Source organism: Micromys minutus, assembly GCF_963924665.1.
Source record: "Micromys minutus genome assembly, chromosome: 17".
In the NCBI taxonomy this organism is placed as follows: domain Eukaryota; kingdom Metazoa; phylum Chordata; class Mammalia; order Rodentia; family Muridae; genus Micromys; species Micromys minutus.
The window spans coordinates 19443453-19459741 of NC_137952.1; the positions used below are offsets into that span (position 1 = coordinate 19443453).

At 35.2% G+C, this 16289-nt stretch overlaps 1 protein-coding gene across 1 annotated transcript in view; it reads right to left on the reverse strand.

The window, feature by feature from the left end:
• The window catches only part of LOC308431910 (uncharacterized protein), a gene marked incomplete at both ends in the record, with an annotated part of 176624 nt that overhangs the window by 74620 nt on the left and 85715 nt on the right, over window positions 1–16289 (reverse strand). The window contains 9 exons of the mRNA XM_080931510.1: window positions 2018–2105; window positions 3514–3584; window positions 3980–4089; window positions 5172–5297; window positions 5841–5881; window positions 7774–7841; window positions 8948–9020; window positions 9112–9140; window positions 12521–12614. Of these exons, the coding sequence (XP_080787636.1) occupies window positions 2018–2105; window positions 3514–3584; window positions 3980–4089; window positions 5172–5297; window positions 5841–5881; window positions 7774–7841; window positions 8948–9020; window positions 9112–9140; window positions 12521–12614 (700 nt within the window). The remainder of the gene's footprint in view (window positions 1–2017; window positions 2106–3513; window positions 3585–3979; window positions 4090–5171; window positions 5298–5840; window positions 5882–7773; window positions 7842–8947; window positions 9021–9111; window positions 9141–12520; window positions 12615–16289) is intronic.

A 16289-nucleotide genomic window follows, 5' to 3' on the forward strand; every position in this document is an offset into this window, starting at 1 on the left:
CTCCTTCTAAGAAGGACTGAAGCATCCACACTTTGGTCTTTCTTTTTGAGTTTTATCTGCTCTGTGATTTGTAAATTGAGTATTCTGAGCTTTAGGGCTAATATCTACTTATCAGTGAGTACATACCATGTGTGTTCTCTTGTGACTGAGTTACCTAACTCAGAATGATATTTTCTAGTTCTATCCATTTGCCTAAGAATATCATGAACTCATTAGTTTTAATAGCTGAGTACTATTACATTGTGCAAATGTACCACATTTTCTATATCCATTCCTCTGCTGTTCTTGCCTTAACTGATATCAGAAAGGAACACTGGTTTTTAGCAATTTCTTTTAGATTTTTTTCTCTGTGACAAGAGAATAGGAATTTATTTTGCCAATTATTTTAAATGTGCTTTACTTATGAGCCTAAACTTTAAGATTTGAACCATTAGATTCTCTTTATTTGTGATTTATGTTAGCTACCACCATGAGGAGAAGGTATCTAAAATTCGAATCTGCCACTTTGAGATCTCCTATAGAAAAATTATATTGTATTTCCTTAATTTTTGAACAGTAGGCAGTCCATTGTGGTGGTGTGGCTTCTAGGCTAGTATCCTAAATTCAATAAACTTTGTATTGAAATTGAGTCCCTGTTTTGTATTAATTCTGAATTCATACATCTTTAATCAAAATAAATGTTAATAAGTGTGATAGTTAATTTTAACACTAACACAAGCTAGTTAAGAGTCAAGAATCCCAATTCAGAAATTGCCTTCATATAAACACACTGAAGCAAGCTTGTAGGGCATCTTCTAATTATGATTGATGAGGGAAGGCCTAGGCCATTATGGGCAGTGTCATCCCTGGGCTGAAGATCCTGGTTATATAGGAAAACAGGTAAATTGTGCAATACGATTATGCCTTTAGACAACATGTTTTAGATACCTGAGGAGTTTGTATGAGACCCAGAGGTGTTTGGGAAATTACACATGCCTCTGCTGATTCAACATTGGTTGAATGGATTTAATTCTGACTCGTCTTAACTCTAGTTTAAACCTACAAGTTTTCCAGCATCTTCAGCTCAAGCTAAGGACCCAAAATATGGGCCAGATTTGACACTGGGAAAGATCCACTGTTCCAAAACTCAGAGGGTAAGCTCCAAACATACTCAATATGCCTTAGCAGACACATGACATTACCTGACCCTCAGAAGAAGACTTAAGACAGACCCTATAATTGCCCCTCACAAAGAGAAAAGGATTACTTCAACACCACTAAATGTTATGTCACTGAGTGTTACAAACACCACCACTTGAGTTCTATTTTTCCCCTTTTATTAAAAATATTTTTTCGCCTCTGATACGTCCTGATGACAGTTGTTCCATCTACTGTTCTCAGTTTCTCTCAACCCTGCCACCATCTAAATTGGCGTCTTTACTGCCTGCCATTAGAAAAGATGGGCCCCTAAAGAAGGGCCAAACATAACAAGATTAAATGCTATAAGATGAAGAAAACCCATGGGGTTGCCTTCCTCCTCAGCTTCCTCCAGCCTTTCCCCAATTCAGCCATAATGTTCCCCAGCTTCTGTCCATCGGTTGCGTGTAATTATCTACTTCTGGCTCTTTTGAGTCCTTTGCACTGCTCATTTCAAGTTTCTGACCTAATTTCTTTGATGATAAATTGTTGTATGAAAGAAAGTGTGAGTGAAAAATTATCTTCATCATCATCAACAACAAAAGACAAAAATTAAAAAAAAAAAGAACATTTCCTTCTTGTGTTGCTTTCGGTGACCCTGTTTATTACAGCAATAGAACCTCTGTATTTGGAACACTGAGAAAAGAAAGATTATTTTATGATTTACTTAAAATTCTGCTCTATTCTAAATTATTCAATAAAATATAATTGAAACTTCATCTGATACTTTTTTTTAACCTTAAACACTTTGATTTCATTTGGTTAATATGTTTTAAATTTAAAACATTGTGACTTGATTTTAACAAAATTTAAAATTATTTACTTATATATAACATCTAACCTTTCTTTCCTTCACTGAGGAGATCCGTGGATCTAAGTGCTGGTCCTGTTGGTAAATGAAGGATTTGCTTCAGCTGTGTAACAGCTTTCTGGTAAAGTCAATTCAAAACATGAGTTGTACTAATCATTCTAATCACTTTGAATTAAATAAAATAAATTTATGTTTCTAGAATATTTTTGAAAATAAAAGCATACTTTTCAAATGTTCTCATAAATTTAAAATCAGAATATCACACCTTCTATGTTATTTAAACCCCATTCTCAAAACATAAAGTAAACCCAACAATGAAAGGCAGAAAGAAAAATTTATAACCATGTCTTTGGGAGGGGAATTTATTTCATCAAACACAGAGGAAAATTATATATCTTCTATACTAATTTGAAGGTATTTAACACTGCATATTTGACAATAGAAAATGTAATTTGTGTCTTAATCTACTGAGCTAACTAGTGTCTGAAGAATACAAACTTAGATAGTGCCAAATAACAATATCATTAATCTGGTACTAGTACAAGACCAAATCGATGCTATTATGAACCAGCATTGCTGAATGGTGCTTTCAGGATATAAGCTGATTGCCCTTGGTGAAATAAAAATAAATATAAAAGTTGCAACATTGATTATGTTTTCAAGTGTTTAAGGACACAAAACAGTTTTCATTAAGTTTGTATACTAGAACAAGTATAAAGAAAGGGAAATATGATGGACAGTAAAAGAAGGTGAGGTACAATTTTAACAATTTAAATTTGAAATTCCTAATTAATTAAATATCTTAAAAGTTAAATAGTAGATTTTGGATTATCTGTTTTAAGTACACATCAAGAAGATTTTATTCAGCCTATGTTACACTGTTTTAAAATAAAATATTGAAGTAAAAATTTAAATTTACCTTTAAAGAAGAGCCAGTGTACATTATCAACATCAACAAATCAAGTATCTCTCAACTTGGTGCTCATCAGCTGTTGGTTTTCAACAAATATACTAGATATACCCTTACCTTCAACAGGATTATAAGTAATCCAGAAAGTAAAGCATGAAGCAAATGTGATTACATAGTTTATAAGTATTTAGATACACATTTGGTGCTCAGTATCTATTAAACACTTTACTTAATGTTGTTTAATTAAAAATGAGGTAAACACAATGACTCCCTATTGCTTATAGAAGTAAGGCTGTGATGTGGTTTGTTTTCTTTTGGCTGTTTGAGAGAGATAAGATCTCACTATGCATCACAGGCTTGCCACAAATTCACAATTCTCTTGTCACTGCCTCCAAAGTGCTGGAGTTATAAGATCATTGTATATTGCAGGAGACCGGATATTAGCACAAGATCTGCATACAACACCTGATGATGTGCAACTACATAAAATACTGGGTCTCTATCCCAATAATATTAGAAATAGATTGAAAGTTTATAAACAAGGTTTGGCATGATCAGTCCTAGTATTTAAAGATGATACTAGATGTTAAGGAAAAAAGAAATTTAAATTACATACAGTTGATTGAATGTTTTCATTTCTGTCCAGAATTTCCTGACTTTCCTCTGTTTTCATTTGTAAGTATGCTTCTGTTGAAGCAAATATTTGTATAGTTATAACAAAAAGAAGCAGTTATATATAAATATTTAAAATTTTTCATTATGAAAATAAATTTTTTTATTTTCTTATTTTAAAGTTTAATTAATCTCAATATTCAACGGCATCTTTACTAATATACTATGTATACAGAATTAACAAGAACTTGCCAACAAGATTGACATTGTAAACGTTTCCATACCGAACATGAACATTTGTCAAATGTTCATAAATATATTCATGTAGCCAAGTATATTCAGAAACATAAGTGCAAAGGACTCAAAAGAGTCAGAAGTAATTTCCCAAACACCTGTTGGCCTCATACAAACTCCTTAAGTATCATAAACACGTTGTCCAAAGGCACAATTAATTGTATTGTACAATTTACCTGGTGAGAAATCTTGTTTACCCTTCGGCATTGATACTTCAGATAAAGCTAGAGCTTTCCGTCCAGTGAGAGGCTGGATAGGTTTTAAATTAAAATATTTGATCAGTCTTCTATATATCATACATTTCAAACTTAATAATCAAAGATGAAAGATCAGATTTTTACCTTCGAGTAAATATTTTTCTTTTGAAAGGCTAAAAAGGAGACAAAATGAATTATATGTTAATATCCACAATTAAAAATTTTGCCTGCCATTCTAATTTTGGCGTGAGTCATAATATCTAGGAAGAGGCAACACTATATGTGACATTGATCTGTGACATGCGTGGCTGACCAAGATGGTTACGGCTGTCTTCGTTAAGTGTAAAAGAATCATCGATTGTACCCAGATCCTTAACTTCCTCTGCCTTTCTAGAACTGATGAGGACAATAAAAATAAATTAAGAAACCACAGGAGGGGAAAGGGAGGGAGGAAACTGGTGGAAAGGGGGACAGGGAGGGGAAGAGAGGAACACGATCAGGTACTGGGTGTGGGGAACATGCCTGAAGCACTGAGGGCCCAGGAAAGAATCGAAACGGGAAACATCAGGAAGGAGGAGGTGAGGGAACCCTCAGACCTTAGATGAAATGCCTTTCAGTGGGGAGAGAGAACTTGTAGAGCCCACCTCCTGCAGAAAAACAGGGTGTCAAGTGAGGGGTAGGGTTTCTATGCCACAATTAAAATCCTGACCTATAATTGTTCCTGTCTAAAAGAACTGCACAGATAAAAATGGAGAAAAGCCTGAGGAGAAGAAGGTCCAGTGACTGGCTCAAGTAGGATCCAGCTCAAGGGAGGGCCCAAAGTCTGATCCTATTACTGAATCTATGGCGTGTTCACAAAAAAGGGCTTATCATGACTGCTCCCTGAAAGACCTGGCAGGCAGCTGAAAGAGTCACATGCAGATATTTACACCCAACCAATGGACAGAAGCTCCTGACCTTTTTAGTTGGAATTGGGGAAAAACATGGAAGCTGAAGAGGAGGGCAACTCTGTAGGAGAACCATCAGTCTCAACTAACCTAGACCCTCAAGATCTCTCAGACACTGGGCCATCAACCAGGCAGCATACATCAGCTGGTATGAGGCTCCCAATACATTTTCAGCAGGGGACAGCCTGCCGGGTTTGGACTTAGTCACCGAAGATACACCTTACACCTTGAGAGACTGGAGGCCCCCGGTAATTGGGAGGTCTGGTGGGGTGGCGGGTGGGGGCGCATCATCGTGAAGATGGGGGTATGGGATGTGTAACAGGCAGAAGGTGTACCGGGAGGGATAAAATCTGGACAGTGAAAAAAAAGATTAATAAAAAATTAATATAAATTAATAAAATTAATAAAAAATGGAAAGAAAAAAAAGAAAACAAAGTTATAGTTATTTTTTCTTCTATCTCTCAGGAATTTTTTCATCCTGATAGCACAAGGTCTATTTCTCCTGTCTAAGTAATTTTTTTTTTTCATCTTACAGCATTTTGCCAGCCCCATAATCCTGCCCTGAGACCCATCCTGTCTACTACTTTCATCATCATTTTTTTGTCTTCTTTCCAAATCTTTGCTTCTTGAAATTCAAGTCAGGGATATTTTACAATGCACTTATCGTTTAGCTCTAATCTTAAAACTCTCCTAAAACTATTATTGAAACAAAAGATGTGTAATTTATTACTAACAAATATATTTTATTTTTTGAAGCACTCTTCATTATATTTGTAATATATATTTCTAGCATACAATACTTTGCCCTATTACTAACTGATTATTGTTTTAATTTCCAACCTTGTTCTCCTTCAGTTGAAAGGCTCATGGATCTTGAAGTTGTTCCAACTGACAATTGAAGAGCACTCTTAGACTGAAGAGATGTAATGGTGTTCTGGTGAAATTAATATTCATGGTGAGCTCAATTAATATTTCTAATATCCTTAAAGTAATTTCTTATTCTAAAAGAATGTTTTAAAAATTCTCATTGAAATTGGTAAAAATCAGTGGAAAACAAGAAACCCCACCCCAATGGATTAATCTACATCATAACTGCTACAGGTATAGCTTATGAAATTTCACAGACAAAGAAAAAAAGAGATCAGAAAGATTGTAAGACCCAGAATACCACAAAGTCTGAGAAATAGTCTCTTCTAGAAATATCAGAACCTGGACTGGATTGTCAGTAACAATAGACACATTAACATGGAAGTGAGTGGTTTCACTGGCCCCTACCCTAGAACAGGAACTATAGGCAACTAATAATTCCTAGAAGAGGAAGAAAAGCCTTACCCAGGGATGAACCTCCTTATTAGTTATTTAATACAAATGGGGTCATCTCTGAAGCCATACATACAATATATATATATATATATATATATATATATATATATATATATATATATATATAACAAAAATATACTCATCAGGTCACACAGCTATATTTGCACATACATATATGTATATGCATATGTACCTAACAGTAATAAACAAAAAGCTATCAATTTGAGATGGGGGTGTTGAGAATATGGGAGTTCAAGAAAGGTAATCTGGAAGAGTCAGGGATAAAGAAACAGAAGTATAAAAGTGAAATAGTCACAAGCCTTGTTAAGAAGACCAGAGGCCCCACATTATCTAATTTGTGCTAGGCATTTATTCATGTCTTTTCCACAATAGTTTATAATAATAATAAAGTGTAAGGCTTGTTCCTCTGAATTCCTGATTTCTCACCCACTTGGCATTAGAAAGACATAGATGATAACAAAAATGATTTGTTACCCACAATGCTACTCTTTGGGTTTCCAAAGCTGACTCGTTTCTGTAGGTCCCCACCATCAAAACAAACAAACAAACAAACAAACAAAACCATTTAGTGTTCAGTGCTGAAAAACCTGACTACAGTCCATGTGCACCATGTAAACATGTGTCTGATTACTGGTTATTTTATTAAAGTTCAACTTGTTGCCTCATCTGCCAAATATTGTTTTACTGCTTTTACTTTTGAGACTCTCAGTAAGAGACAGTCAAAGAATAGTAAATAGGACAATCTGGTTGTGACTTTTGTCTCAGCTTTGATGGAAATAATTGGTGACAAAGTATCTGATCCCAAAGGATTAAAGTGTCCTTGTCAGTACTTGAGAACAAAGTGCTACATTCCATAGGATGTACAGCTTAATTGTTCTGTAAAACAAAACTTAAACCCATATTGAATAATTGTAACATGGACCTGTGTTAGGAAAAGACCTATTATATCCCAATATTAACTAATATCGCTGCACAATGTACTAGAGATATCAGCTGATTTAACTCACTGAAATAAAATATAAGAATTCAAGTCATTGGTTATGACATAAAAGCAAAGATATTGGTTCAATGTTGCTAATGTTGTCAAGTGTTTACTAATGATGGTTTTCACTCTGATTTTTTTTAATAGAACAAGTATAAAGTAAGGGGAGCATGCTGAATAGTAAAAAAATTGGTAGGAAAAAAGTTACTAGAGGAAACTTATGAGCTACTGCTGATTTTTAAGAAAATTTGAGGATTCTAACAACTCTCCTAAATAGAGGCCACCCATCTTTTGGAAAGAGCAAGAAGGGATATCAGCAAGGGTTTGGAGATAGGAAAGAAAAGAGAGGAGATGATGAATTGACATTATAATCCCCCAGATAAGAAACTTCAAAATTAGATTCCAAACTCTGGGTTTCTTATTCTGAATGTATACCTAAAAGTTTTTCTTTAACCAACATTACATTGTTTTTTTTAAAGTTGAATTAAATCATTACATACAGATGAGTGAGTATTTTCACTGCTATCAAGATAATCTTGGCTCTCTGTTTCCAATTTTACATCTACATCTGTTGAAAGAAATCAATGTTTATGTGGTTAAAACAATCCTGATATGACATTGCTAAAGTTAGAATCCTTATAATCACAGAAAGGGAAGTAAAATATTACTTGTTATAGTAAATTTTTAAGGAGAGTTGAGTTGAGGATATGAATTGAATGTGAAAATGTCAAACAAACACTAGTAAATACACATACAAACAAAATGGCAAAGGGATCTCTTAATACACATATGAGTAGCAAACTATTAACTGAACAAACACAGGAAAATGGATTTAATGTTGCGGTGGGTATTCTAGAATATATTTTATCTTTTGTGAAATATAGTTTTCATCCCACAGGTTAGAAAAAGATAAGAAACTTTGGTTTAAGATATTTTATTATATGGTTTCTTATTGAACACTAGAAGTAATGAATGATAAATGGTATAAAAATGAGTGGACCACAGATCATGTGGACTTAACTCACAGCCTGCATTTACAGTGATATTAAACTACATGTCTCTGAGTACATAGTTTTCATACCCCACACAGGAAGCCTCAACAGCCCTGATGAGGAATTCCTTACTTGGGCATGCTCATTGAAAAAATCATAGGTATAAACCATGCAAAATATATAGGATCTTAAAAATTTTTAAATATATTTATTTTATGTATATGAGTGTTTTTGCTTGAGCATGCATGGTGCATACTTTGTGGCTGCAAAGGTCAGAAAGTGATGTTAGAAGCCCAGAAGATAGAACTACAGGCAGTTGCAAACTGCTATGTCAACCCTGCGAACTGGGCATGTGTCATGTGCAAAAGCCATAAATGCTCTTAGTTACTGAACCACCTCTCCAGCCCTAGAGTAACCAATTTCAAACGCTGCAAACTTGCAGTGCTTTCATAGTATATGCAGGTAAAATGAGCTTCTAAATGAGCAATCTGGGTCTCCAGACACATGAAAGTGGAAATACCTGTTTATGATTGAATAACTTGTTTTGAAGTGATGATAATAAGGCAATATTTTGATAATTTATATCAACTTTTTCCATAAACAATTAAAAGAAGTTTGGAGATGAGAAGATTTTACATGTCTGAAATGGTTGTTCCAGAGAATATACTACTGTGGAATTTACCTGCTGTGAATCTTTGTCCATGTATCATGTCTGACACATCTGTTGAGTCAGATTCTTTCATTTCTGTGGGAGGCTGAGATGGTTTTCAAATATGTATTAAATGAGTGTTCTACATAATATACCTCATGAATTTAAAAATTTTAAAAATAATATAAAATTATTACCTTCAACTCAAGAAATTTTTTTTGGAAACCTAAAATGATACAATCAATAACATGTAACTAAGTTTGGGTTTTATGTTCTATCATGGCAAAACATTATGTATGACTTTAGAAATGAATAGGAAATTTTAATATTTTCATGGATTTTTATCTTTGTTGATTGATTTTTGTCATTCTAGATCTTGACTATAAAAGACAAACTAATAAACTGATAAGGCCTAATATCTAATTAAATGAAAAATTTCAAAGTATGACCAGTGTACTCTAGTCTATGAATAAAGTAGGGGAAGCCATTACTCAGTTCAGGTAGAAATCACCTACCTGTGCAGGTACTCCAGCTATCCAATCTGAAGTGGAATGCTTTGACATTGGTCTTTAATCAGTCACTTTAGAGACATTCACACCGCTATACTATGCACATGGGGTTGGCTCTTCACACCACTCAAGTGGCAAGGAAAGCCTTCTCTGTCAGAGACTTAGACTCTCTGTATTTTGTAGACTTTGAGAGGCAGGTAAATGTCCAGGCCCCTGTGCTGGGAACTCCAGCAGCCAGGGAACAACCCTAACCTCCACCCCAAGACTTCTCTGTGACAAAGGTCATTCTAACCCTCTCACCAGGACACTACCCAGATTATACTAATTATAGGTGAAAAAATATGAACAGGAAAACCCACCAATCTAGAGCTCCACGACAAGTTCTAGATTTGACATTCTACCAATCTGCACCTGGAAATCTCTTCCCTAGAAAAGTCTGCCCCCTAAGAAACCCTATATAAAAGCTGTGCTTGCTCAGTTTCCTGCTATCCACCACTGGAGCAGACACAGACACTCTTGAGTTCATTTCTTCACACCCCGGACCCTCCCAATAAATATTTTTTTCATGACATTTGCTGTCTGTGTGATAGATTCTCTCGTCCAGAGAAGCCAAGAAACAATGCAGAGAAGAAGGGATGAATCAAAGAGAAGGAACCTAACTAAAAACCCTGAATGCCTTAGTCCCCTGGGAGCTGCAATGCCTCCTCTGGTGATGATTTTCCTCTCAAAGGTATGGGGTTCCTGGGCCTCCACATCCAGGGACACCCTCCCATTATAGCAGAAAAGCCAACACATAATTTCCATATTGTATTGTAATATCACAAACATGAGGCATGGACCAAATACAGTGAAAAGCATAACACACTGTCACACAAAACAAATGGACTGAACTGATCAAGGGAGAAGCCACTCAGAGAGCAATAAGGTATAAAATATTACTTTGTATACAAACATGTGTAAAACTGTAAGGAAGGCATTTCTTCTTATTTTCTAGATTTTATGTGAATTTTATAGTAAAGAATTTTTCAGAATATGAGGAAAACCTAATACAAACTAAGTTTCATTTATAGCTGAAATAGGATCACAATTTTCTGAGATTTTACAAGCAATAAAAAAAGTGGAAATTACTTTCTCCTCCCTTTGGACTCAGAGCTACATATAATAAAAGCATGCTTCTGATACTCTGCAACTGAATACCATAGAGTTCTTAATTTACTTAAACTACCAGACAAATCTATATCACCTGAAAGTGTCTCATGCATGTAGATGTACAGGGCTAGTGAGTTAGAAATTACATTTTCACAATTCTCCCCAGTGAAGTCTATGACTAGTATTTGAGAAGACCCAGCCCCTATCTACATTCCATTATAAAGAATTAGGCATTATGCTGTCAAACTCATAGGATTCTTTCAGTGTTCCAAATCACACAGCCTAAAGAAACTTGAGGCCATGGTCCCCACAAAGATGGGTTATCTGCTGATCATTTCCTGGTAATTTATTGCTTCTGCTTGTCATCCATATATGTACTATTGAATCAGAAAGATGAGATTCCCTGTATTATGAGTGACATGGGTGTTTACGATTAGCTACTGTATAATAAAGTTCTGTTAGAACCCAGTTATTCAGTCTTTCACACCTTTTTATAAGTGATAATGGAAAGAAGAATGATACCCTTTTCTTTCTCTTCTTAGTCAGTTTCATACCACTACTTCATGGCATGTCTCCAACAAATGACCTCATGTCATTTCTTTAAAATGTTACTTTTATACCCTTCACAATATACACTTCCAAATCTCACCCCCTTTATACCAGCTTTCTCTTTTAAATTTCACTTTCTATTATCTTTCCAAATTTTTATTAATTGAAATTCCCCCTTTGTGCAAATTTGCTTTCCAATTTAATTGGTCAATAAAAGGCTAATGTCTGTGATCTGGCAATAGAGGAGGGTTGGACATCCTGGAAGGAAGAAAGGAACTATGGGAAGAAGAAATGGGAAGAGCCTATTCCCAGGAGACATGAGGGGAGATGTTTGTGACTACATTGGAGGTATGGATAGTCCTGTGACTGGACGGTGCTAGGTGGCTGTGTTATCTTAAATGAACTTGTTGAGAGTCTGGCTAACAAAGGCTTAAACCTTGAAGTAGTAAAAGGTTTCTGTGTGGTTATTTGGAGAACTAGTTGGTTAAGGAATAACTTCTGCTATAGGGATTTCCAGCATATATATAGATGTGTATATATATATATATATATATATATATATATATATATATATATATATAATATTATATATATAATATTATATATATATATATAATTATCTTACATCTCCTTACATTGTTAAGATAAAGAATATTAAAGTAAATATATAATTTAGATCTTTTAAAAAATTGTGCATGAGTTTGCACAAGGTCTTCTGAAAAATATGTTGTGGTTATTAGTTTAGGGTCTTCATAGGTTCCTAACAATGAGAGCAGGGCTATCACTAATTCTCTTGCCTGAATTTGGGATCCTTTCCTCCTGTTGAGGTGTTTTTTCTTACAGCCTTGATGGGAAGACTTAAACCTAGTCTTATTGTAAATTGAATTTTTTAAAAATTTTTTACACTCCAGATTTTATTTCCATCCTGGTTCACCATCAGAATGTTCCATATCACATACCCTCTCCCCACTTCATCACCCCCTTGCTCTTCCTCCACCCCAGGCCCGGCTCCATGAGGATGGTACTACCCCACCTACACTGCCAGACCTCTAAACTCCCTGGGCCTTCCAGTCTCATGAGGGTTAGGTGCATCTTCTCTGACTGAACCTCAGCCCAGCAGTCCTCTGTTGTACATGTGTTGGGGGGCCTCATATCAGCTGGTTTATGCTACCTGTTTGGTAATCCAGTGTCTGAGAGATTATTATAATTTATAATGCTGTGTTTTGTTGATATCCCTGGGATTCCTGCTTTTTCCTCAAGGGAAGGAGGGAGTTCAGATTGGAAGGGGTAGAGGGTGAGGATTTCGTAGACAACTTTTTATTTTCATAGACAACTTTTGGTGTAGTAAAATACATGCTAACCCCGATTTTAAATAGCATATCAATAACATAATTCGTACCTTTCCCTCCTTCATTTAGAACATTTGTTGGTGTTGAAGTTAATCTTGATGATAACTGAGGGACATACCTTGTTTGAATATGAATAGAAGTATCCTGATAAAAAAAAGAATAACATAGAGCCATGAATTCAAATTACTTTGAATACACATTATTTTCTTATATTAAAAGAAAGAACTCTATGGCTAGTGAGATGGCTTAGTTGTTAAGAAGGTATCTTGCTCCTGCAAGAGAGCCCATGCTTGCTTCCCAGCATTCACCTCAGGTGGCTCTTACTTCTCTATAACTTCAAGTTCACTATCTTCTAAATCTTTCTAGTGCATCTGCACAAACATTCACATATGCACACAGAAAGTGACACATTTATACATATGCTTAAAAATAAAAAGGTGGTCTTTTAAAAATAGTAAAATCATTTACTGTTGAGATGAATCTAAGTATATTCTCCACATATTTTTAAATAGTAATTCATTATCATACATATCCTTCCTAGATGATATATATATATATATATATATATATATATATATATATATATACATGTACATATATTTAAATATATATATATTTAGCATAATTGAAAACACATTATACACCCACTATGTAATGTAAGAAAGCATGTAGTAACAGTCAGAACATTACATGATATGCATAATAAACATGATTTTACTTTGAAACACATAGAACATCATTTTCCAAATTCCATATTAATGTGAACATAGTTAAAACTATATTTGTTCATAATAACTTTACTACATAATAAAATTACCACAAAATTAAGTAATTGTGATGCTTAAGGAAATAAAGAATATCAGAAAAACAAATCAATATGTTATCTACAGAACAAAAAGCTCATGAAACTGTAGATAATCAAGTATATAAACTTAACTCACTCAGAATGATAAAGGTCATGAGTTTTCTTTCATTTGCGGTTGTTTTGATTCTTGGATGAGATTGAGTTTACTAGCCATTATTGCTAGTTACTTTTAAATATTTTATAAGAAAAAAAAAAAAAACTGTGACCAAACGCTCAGGCCATTTGCCACCAGGAGCAGCAGAGATACAGGGACACAGGCCTGGTGAGACTGCCCTGAGAGTAGCTAAGGTGCAGAGAAGGCTTGGCCTGCCACACATAAAGCATGATCCCAACGATTGGTTCAGGGGAGCAGGAACTCTGTCATAAAGACTCCATTTCCACCCGGAATACCCTTGCATGTGGACCAAACACTCAGGCCATTTACCATCGGTAACAGCAGAGATCCAGGGACCCAGGCCTGGCGAGACTGAGCTATGAGTAGCCAGAACCCAGAGAGGGCTACACTTAGCACTCAGTAGGTGCAGCCCTCCGGTTTGTCCAGAAGAGGAGGAACTCTGCCATAGAGACTCAGGTCCACCCGAAAGGCCCTTGCATGTGGAACAAATGCTCAAGGCACTTGCCACCTAAAACAGCAGAGATCCAGGGACACAAGCCAGGTACACAGGAGAGATGGGAACCAATCACTGACAACAAGACCACATACAATCACAAATAACAAGATGGAAAGAGGAAAGCAAAGGAACTTACCCAATGGAAACCAAGACAACCTGGCAACATCAGAACCCAGGACTTCCATCACAGCAAACAGCAGAATGCCAAACACTCCAGAAAAAGAAGACTCAGACCTGAAATCATACCTCAAGATAATGATGGGGATCCTTAAACAAGAACAGGAGGAAAAGCATAAATAAATAGACACTTTTAAAGAGGAAACACAAAAAAAACACTCAAAGAAATCAAAGAACTAGAGGAAAATGGAAGCAAAGTGATGAAGGAATTGAAGAAGGAATTTAAAATAGAAATGGAAACTATAAAGAAAACACTAAAAGAGACAACCCTGGAGGTAGTAAACCTAAAAAATAAATCAGGAGTCACAGATGCAAGCGTCTCCAACAGACTATAAGAGATGGAAGAGAGAATCTCAGGGGCAGAAGACAACATGGAAAACTAGAACAAAACAATCAGAGAAGATGCAAAAGCCTAAAAAGTCCTAACCCAAAATGTCTAGGAGATACAGGACACACTGGGAAGAACAAACCTAAGGATAATAAGAATAGAAGAGGGAGAAGAATATCAAATAAAAGGCACAGTAAATATCTTCAACAAAATCATATAAGAAAACTTCCCTACTCTTAAGAATAAGATGACCATGAGAATAAAAGAAGCCTACAGAACTCCAAAAGTAGTGGAACAGAAAAGAAATGTCTCCTGACACAAAATAGTCAAAACATCAAGTACCAAAAGCAAAGAAAGAATACTAAAAGCAGTAAGGGAAAAAGGACATGTAACAAATAAAGGAAGACCAAACAGAATCACACCAAACTTCTCAACAGAGACAATGAAAGCTAGAAGATCCTGGACAGACATGATATAGATCCTAGGAGAACACAAGTGTCAGCCCAAGCTGTTATACCAAGCAAAACTCTCTGTCACCATAGATAAAGAGACCAAGATATTTCAGGACAAAACCAAACTTACATAATATCTGACTACAAACACAGCACTACAATGAATTATAGGTGGAAACCCAATACAAGGAGGGAAACTACATCCTAGTAAAAACAAGAAAATATCTAAGCAAGAAAACCAAAGGAAGGCACACAGGCACAATTCTAATTCTAAAAGCAAATATTGCAGGAAACAGCAACTACATTTCCTTTATATATGTTAACATAAATGGACTCAATTCCCAATAAAAAGTCATAACCATCAGACTAGATACATAATCAGAATCTAGCATTTTGTTGCATACAGGAAACTCATCTCAGAGACAAAGACATGCACTATCTCAGGGTAAAAAGTTGGGGAAAAACTTCCAAGCAAATAGCCCCCAAGAAACAAGATGGAATAGCTATTCTATTATCAAATAAAGTAGATTTTCAACCAAAGTTATCAAAAAGATAAGGAAGGACACTAATTATACATTACACAGAAAATTTGACTAGAGGAACTCTCAATCCTTAACATATGGGTTCCAAATACAAGAGCACCCATATTCATAAAAGAAACCCTAAGAAAGCTCAAAAATTACATTATACCACACACAATAATAGTGGGAGACCTCAAGACCCCACTCTCACCAAGGGAGAGATCATGGAAACAGAAACTGAACAAGGACACAATAAAACTTACAGAGGCTATGAACCAATTAGAATTAATAGATATCTACAGAACATTTCATCCTATAACAAAAGAATGCAGCTTCTCAGTACCTCAAGGCACCTTCTCCAAAACTGACCATATAATCCATCACAAAACAAGCCTCAATAGATACAAGAACATTGAAATAATCCTATGTATCCTATCAGATCACCATGGTTTAAGTCTTGTCTTTAATAACAACAAAGACAGCAAAAAACACATAAACACATGGAAATGAAACAATGCTCAATTGAATGATAGCAGGGTCAGAGAAGAAATAAAGAAATGAAGGATTTCCTAGAATTTAATGAAAATGAAATACAACATACTCAAACGTATGGGACGCAATGAAAGCAGTACAGAGAGAAAAACTCATAGCTCTGAGTGATTCCAGAAAGAAAATGGAGAGAGCATACACTAGCAACTTGACAATATAGTTGAAAGCTCTAAAGCAAAAGGAATCAGATACTCCCAAGAGGAGTAGACAGCAAGAAATACTCAAACTAAAAGCAGAAATTTACCAAATAGAAACAAAAAGAACCACTGAAAAAATCAACAAAACCAAGAGATGTTTTTGAGAAAATTAATAACAT